The sequence below is a fragment of the Bos javanicus genome, chromosome 13 (genome assembly GCF_032452875.1).
Source record: "Bos javanicus breed banteng chromosome 13, ARS-OSU_banteng_1.0, whole genome shotgun sequence".
Lineage (NCBI taxonomy): Eukaryota > Metazoa > Chordata > Mammalia > Artiodactyla > Bovidae > Bos > Bos javanicus.
Window position 1 is genome coordinate 54,468,287 of NC_083880.1, and position 7,204 is coordinate 54,475,490.

Below are 7,204 nucleotides of genomic sequence, written 5' to 3' on the forward strand. Positions count from 1 at the left end.
GACTAGCTTTCCTATGAGGAAATCTTCTAACACTGTTACAGAGAAACTTAAAGACTCTGGGCCTAAACCTGGGGAAGCAGGCAGTGACCTCGGAGGGAAACGATGAGCCTTGATCTAATGTCACAAGCTTTTGGCCAAGCTTGTCACTCTTAATGAGCCACAGTGGGTGGACATCTTGTATGGCTGGGGGAGGATGTCAGGAGTGCTTCCTGGAGGAGGAGGGGCATTCAGCCCAGCGGGATGGGCAGGGTGTGCCAGGTGGGCAGAGAGCCAAACCCAAGGCACAGAAGCCAGAAAGATGCACACACTGGTGGCAGTGCAGCCCATGTGGCCGGCGCTGAGGGCAAGCTGGACAGGGCTCTGGAGTGGGGCTGGGCAGACGCCCCAAGGAGCAGGGACTCTATCCCACAGGTGACCAGGAGCTACCGGGAATCTTAAGTGGAAGGAGATGAGGTCAGCCAGGAATCTGTGCTGATGGAGAAGGAGGGGCAGAGAAGATGCAAGGAAATCAGAGCTGAAGCCACCAGCGCCAGAGCCCTGGGAGGCCCTGCTGCCCCGAGTTTCCTGTGGACTCAGAAAGGGGCTCTCTCGTTATTACTCAGGGGCAACAGTTTTGCTGCTAACCAAGGAGTATTTGGGGAGACATATTCACGCTGATGCATTCCATGCATGCCACCTAAACACACAGCAGGGACCACCTCCATGGGGGACCCAGAGGTCCAGTGGGTGGGATGTGATGTGGCAGTCGTGAGCAACATTCAGGAGATTCAGAACCAGGGGACTGTCTCCTACATACCTCACCCAGAGGCCACAAGCCAGCAGCTCATCCGGCATTAGCACCTCCTCTCCTGCAACGTGGCTACACTTGGAAACACGCTCAGTGAGAAAAGCCGGTCACAAAAAGCCACACAGCGTGTGAGTCCATTTACGTGAAATGTCCAGAGCAGGCAAATCCATGGAGACAGAGGGCAGATGCTGGTTGCCATGGGCTTTGTAAAAGGAGGAATGGGAGGGATGCAGGTCTAATGTATGCGGGTCTTTTTGGGGTGACAAACGTGCCCTGGAATAGACTGTTGTGATGGACACGTAACACTGTGAATAATCTAAAAACCTTGACTTATACACTTTGAATGGGTAAGCTGTGTAGTTAGTACTTGAATTATATCTCAATAAAGGTTTTTTTCAAAAAATTCTTCTCATCACTCTGGACTCGCCTGGCACGGTGCCCACTAGTGGAGTAGAGGGAGAGAGGGAGGGGGGAGGGAGCGCTTTATAAGCTGTCAAATCCGTCTGCATGCAGGAGGTGGTGCTTCTGTGGGGCTTCTAACAACCTTAACAAACCGGTTCTGGTAAGAGGACTGGGAGCCTTTCTTTGCCTTCCCCCCAGGGGAAACAGAGACGGTGGACGGTCAGAGGTCAGAGCTGCCACCTGGAGGCTCTGCCACTCAGGAGACTTGAAGGGCAATTACCAAGCATTACCCAGAGGTACTTGGCGAGAGGTACAGGGAACACACACCCCTAAAACAAACCTCGGCCCAGGCCCTCCATCACCAGAGAGCCCCAGAAACAATGGGGGCAGAGTCTCGCCCCAAATGCAGGACCAGTGCTGCCCCAAAGCAGCTGCTAACCTCTCCCCTGCTTGGCAGGACCTGACACTTCCTGGCTATCCCAACCTGCTGCCCTCAGCCTGCCCATGGGGACCTCACCCCAGAGGAACCGCCCACAACAAACAGCAAAGAGCCATGACCGCATTTAGCCTTCTGCACTTAGGAAATAGCCCAGAAAAAAAATCACAACCCAAAAGCAAGTGTGGGCATGCAACACAAAACCAATAAAAACATGAAGAGGTTTGGAATCAGTGTTCTTTGGGCCTCGTTCAGCCATGTTCCAGGATTGGCCATGGAGCCTCTTAGTGTAAACTGCCCATTAGTGACTTTTGGAAAGAAACTGCTGAGACATCAGAAGTGACATAAGGAACAAGGAACACCCTCTGACCAGGTGGTGGAGCAGGCGGGGTTCTTGTGCTCACCCTGGAAAGCAGCTTCTTCCCCAGGGCTGGCACGGCTTCTGAAGGTCTGGGGCAGCGGCCAGGTTTGGGGTAGCAGCTGCGCCTGGGCTTCATTGTGTTTTACCCAATTCTAGTGAAGCACTGGCCTCTGGAGCCTCCACCTCCAAAAGCAGAGAGGGGAGACTTGCCAAGGTGTCAAGGGTGCCTCACTGTGCCTGGCTGTGCCAGGAAGTGAGGCTAATGGGAACCTGAGGGCCTGAGAATGCCCATTAAACAGCAAGGCCCTCAGGTGGAGTGCAATCTCCCAAGCGGCCAGCAGGTGGCAGCGTCTGCCCAAAAACCACGCCTGTCCAGGCCTATTCGGGATTCTCCACCACGGAGACTGCTTCTACTGCCGCTGTCAGATCCCGTGGTGGGGCGGGGGGAGGGCTGACATTGGATTTAACTGAACCTCCCAGCGATGGTGACCTGCAGCCACAGCAGGAGCTCTGCCCCAGCCTCTGTTCTGAAAGTCGATCTCCTGGGTGCCTGTGGTTTCAATGACTACATATTCTGATGACATTCCCACGACCCCACAAGTGTCTGCCAGACACCCCTGGTTGGTTCAAACGCCCCCACCCTCAGTTTGTCCTCTGAGCATACCCTCCCCCTCAACCCCACCCCCAGCCCTGAGGCCCAGAGGCAGGAGGCCCTCAGTTCCCATCAGGCCCCACCACTCGCATGGGCCCGGGGGCATCAGTGGAGCTGGCCCACCTCTGCTTACAACCCCTTTCACCCTGAACAGCTCTGCCAGGCCGGGAGGGGCGCCCAGGGGGAAGCGCCCCAAATCCCCTGAGGGCTGCGGTGCCGCGGTTTGCAGAAAGCGTTCCCCTGAGTCCTTCTGGGTGGCCTCTGTCCTCCCAGCAAAGACCAAACTCCCCACCAGGGCCAGCCACGCGGGCCTCTGCCCCCCACCCCCACCCTCTGCTGCCCCTCCAACAGCCTAGATGCCCCCTGCCCCTCAGGATGCTTCCCCACCCCAGCTCCTGAGCTTCCCCCACTCGCTCTCCAGACCTCGGCCCAGGAGGCAGTGCAGGGGCTCCTGGGAAAAGGCCTCCCCCAGACCCTGTCCTTCATTCCCAGCCGGACACGCAGGTAGAGGAGACCTGCTCTCCTAAACATCAGCCCCAGGTTCTGCTCCCCTCATCCGGGGGCCCAGAGAGCCGGTCTCTGATGTTCCCACGACAGATGATCCACGTGTTTGCGCCTGTCTCCTGGAACACTCCCATCCAGCACCGAAGTCCTGGAGAGTCAGCAGGCCCTGGAAGGGGCGCCGGGAGAGCCCAGTTTGCCCCTCAGGTTACCTGGCTGTGCGGTACTACTAGGACGCCCACTCGGGAGGAGCGCCCCAGGCGTGCGCTCGGCACCTGAACCGGACTCGGCTGGTCGGGCTCCGCGGTGTTCTGCGCGCTCCCTGCTCTAATCCCTGTCTGCGCGACGCCGGACGTAGCTCCTGAAAATGGCACAGAAGAAGAAAAGGAGCCGGACTGAGGCGGGTGCCCACGAGGGACAGGAGCGTACAGCGGCTGCACCCCCGGGAGCGGCAGGAGGCAGCGCTGAGACGCGGAGACGTCCACCGCGTCCACCACTGTCTCCAACCAGGCCCCCGGCTCCCTCATCCTGGCGGCTCTCCCACCCTTGGCCGTCGGTCTGCGCCGCCTAAGCGGCCAGGCTCCGGAAAGAGGCGGTCACCAGGTCCCCTCTGATTGGACGGCTGCGAAGTCCCAGCGGGCGCCTCCGCACCTTAAAGGGGGAGTGGCGGCGCGAGTGGGAGGTAAAGCGCTCCCCAGCCCAGCCCAGCGCGCGGCCGCGAGAGGTGGGGGTGGGGTCGGGGGCGGTAGGAGAGAAAGAGACGGAATAAGAGGGGGAGGGGAGAAGGGGGAGGGGGAGGCGACCAAGAGGCGGGGCCGAGGCCCTGGGAGGCTCGGGGACTGACTGACTGCCGGACGGACGCGCGAGCCGGGAGCGGGACCGAGGCGGCGCCGGCGGCCAGCGCGACCGCGGACCCTGGGGCAGCACGGCCTGGGCCGTAGGAGCACCTGCCCGCCCGGCGGGCCTTCGGGCCCAGAGGCGCGGCCATGGCAGAGCTCAAGTCGCTGTCGGGGGACGCGTACCTGGAGCTGAGCCACGGCTACGCGGAGGCGGGCCTCGCCTACGGGGCGGCCCGGGGGCCGGAGGCGGCCCGCGGCTACGGCATGCCGGGCACGGGAAGTGACCTCCCCGCGGCGTCAGCGCCCCGAGTCCCGGCCGCGGCGGCCGAGAGCAGCGGCGAGCAGAGCGGGGACGAGGACGACGCCTTCGAGCGGCGGAGGCGGCGGCGCGGGCCGGGGAGCGCGGCGGACGGACGGCGGCGGCCCCGGGAGCAGCGGTCCCTGCGGCTGAGCATCAACGCCCGGGAGCGCCGGCGGATGCACGACCTGAACGACGCCCTGGACGGTCTGCGCGCGGTGATCCCCTACGCGCACAGCCCGTCGGTGCGCAAGCTCTCCAAGATCGCCACGCTGCTGCTTGCCAAGAACTACATCCTCATGCAGGCGCAGGCCCTGGACGAGATGCGGCGCCTCGTGGCCTACCTCAACCACGGCCAGGGCTTGGCCACGCCGGTGGCCGCCGCGCCCTTGACACCCTTCGGCCAGGCTGCACTGTACCCCTTCTCTGCCAGCGCCGCGCTGCCCTGTCCAGACAAGTGCGCCGCCTTCTCCGGGACGCCCTCGGCGCTTTGCAAACACTGTAACGAGAAGCCCTAAGGGCCCTGGGCCGTCCCTCTTTCCGCACGCGTCCTTTATTTTACCTTGCCCCCATGACTGCCACCCTCCCCCACTGGAGTCCGCTCATGGGAAGACGGCCGCACCTCGCTTCCAGCCCTTGTGCGCTGAACAGTTGGGCCGGCGGAACAGAAGAGCAAAGCCCAGCCGGGAGTGGGACTGGACCGGACAACGGGGTGCTGGAATCCAGGTCCTAGATCCTGCAGCGCCCCTGGGCACTCTCCGGACGTCGCCAGCCATCGATCCTGGAGACAGGACGAGGCTGACCAACCGTGTTTGTCTGGGCGCCACCGCTCAGCCTCAAAAAGAAACCCGGGGTCGCAGCGGGAACAGGGATTGGCGCGATCCCCGGGGGTGGTCCTCCCCAGACCCACCTGGGGGCTCTCAGAGCGCAGGGACGGAGGGTAGCCCGGGTCCCGGCCCTCTCGGGGGTCATGTTTGGCCTCCGTCGGCCGTCTTGCCAACCGCAAGGCCGCGCTCTGGGTGGACGTGTTCCGCCTCCGCCGGCTCCATGACCCCCTCCCCGCGCCGCAGGAGCGGAACTGCCGGATGCTCCCTAACCGGGTCCCGCAACTGTGGTTGCAAGGGAGCTAGACCGCGGACGCAAGAAGACCCCGGTTGGTAGCTTTTCGCCTTTCCCGTCTGTTACGTTTCTTTTCTAGCCTGCCTGGAGATGTTGACCTCTGGGTGAGCGGACGTTGACGCCGGCTGCTTCCCATTGTCCCTAAGCAGCCCCTGGACTCTCCAGGCACCACCGCCCTGGCGCGGCCCTGGTGACGCTGTATGGAGACCGAGATGCGCCCTCTGCTTAAAGGCGGCTGCATGGAGGAGGGCTCCTGGGGTGTCAGGGGAGGGCCTAGTTTAGCCCTGGTGACAGGCCAAGGCCCCTCTCCACCGACCCCGCACAATTCTGGGAGAGGTGACCCGGCCCCGGTGAGTACATGCTGCTGGGGCACGCCCTGGCCAATGATCACGGTGATGGGATCTCTTTTAAAGGCAATTCTCAACTCAGAACTCTGCCACCAGCCGGGGTCCACGCGCCGCGCACAGCCTGGGCCTCCCAGAGGGACCGAGCTTTGCTCGCCGGTTTGCGCTCCCCGGCTCTGCCACAATACCCGGCTTTATTAACCCAATTTCCGCGGCTGTCGTTAATGCTATGCTAATAGGGAGAGGACTGCGGCCCTACAAAGCGGCCTGTCTACAGCGGTTAACTTTAATTAATACATCTCAAAAGGCCCTTTTGTATTTGCAAAATGAAGTGTGTGATTAAGTCTTATTCATAAAGACATATGTTTAATACTGGTTTTTGCTAATTTCCATATTTATTTTTTATTGTCTTTCCCCCCATAACAGACTAGTTTATCAGTTTTGCACATTCTAAAAACTGAGTGTTGAAAAGTGTGTTTCAAATGCCTTTTAGATAACTGCAATCCGAGTGTCATTAACTTCTAGGGTCATTTCAAAGTGACTCTGAATCAACTTTATAAATTAGTTACTTATAATCTGAAACAGAGCTGCTTATTCTAAAGTCAGACATGTTTAGCACATCATTTATATTCAGAATAAAGTATTTGATTTCAACTAATTTTTTAAAATAATATGATGAAATTTTAATATCGAATTAAATAGTGTTCACTTGTGACAGAACTCATAATTTCAGTGTTCTGAGAGTTGTGTCAGTTTGGGCCACGTGCTTCTAAAGCAGTCTAAGAAGTCTCTAAGACACAGACAACTGACCTGTAAGCAGCCACTCAGCAAATACACCAGACAGTAAGAAAAAGAGCTTCCCTGGTGGCTCAGATGGTGAAGAATCCACCTGCCAATGCAGGACACCCAGGTTCAAGCTGTGGGTTGGGAAGATCCCTTGGAGTAGGAAATGGCAACCCATTCCAGTATTCTTGCCGGGAGAATTCCATGGACAGAGGAGCCTGGCAGGCTACAGTCCGTGGGATTGCAAAGAGTCAGACACAACTGAGGAACTAACACAGCCACACAATAAGAAAAAGGTGAAGAAAAAAATTTCTCTGCCCCTCTAGGTGAAAGATAACAAATTTTAAAAATAACCATTAAAGTAAATTCTTCCAATAACTTTGTTTAAGTAAAAGTTAAATTTAAATATTTTTAAAATCTGCAAACATGTTTATCCATGTCCTCCCAAAATGGTAGCCATGCTCTTCCCCGGGGTTGAGTGAAGGAGTTTTTTAAAGTGAAATTAGGTGGGTTTCTCAACAGCAGCCGCTAATCATGCAGTCTGAAATATTAAAATGAATGCTTGTTTGGCTTCTCCCAAGTTTACATGACAAAACTCCTCATTCTAAGACAACCTAGACATTGGAAGAACATTCCCAACAGGAAGGGTCTGACCCCTCCATGGCCTGTGCACCCCCAATAT

General features: G+C 58.1%; 1 protein-coding gene across 1 annotated transcript; it reads left to right on the forward strand.

Annotated features, from left to right (window-relative positions):
* Positions 1–3,803: 3,803 nt before the first annotated feature.
* On the forward strand, positions 3,804–6,362 carry BHLHE23 (basic helix-loop-helix family member e23). Its single transcript, XM_061436938.1, has one exon. The coding sequence runs from the start codon at positions 4,126–4,128 to the stop codon at positions 4,792–4,794; it is 669 nt and encodes a 222-aa protein (XP_061292922.1). The 5' UTR covers positions 3,804–4,125; the 3' UTR covers positions 4,795–6,362.
* The last annotated feature ends 842 nt before the right edge of the window (positions 6,363–7,204 follow it).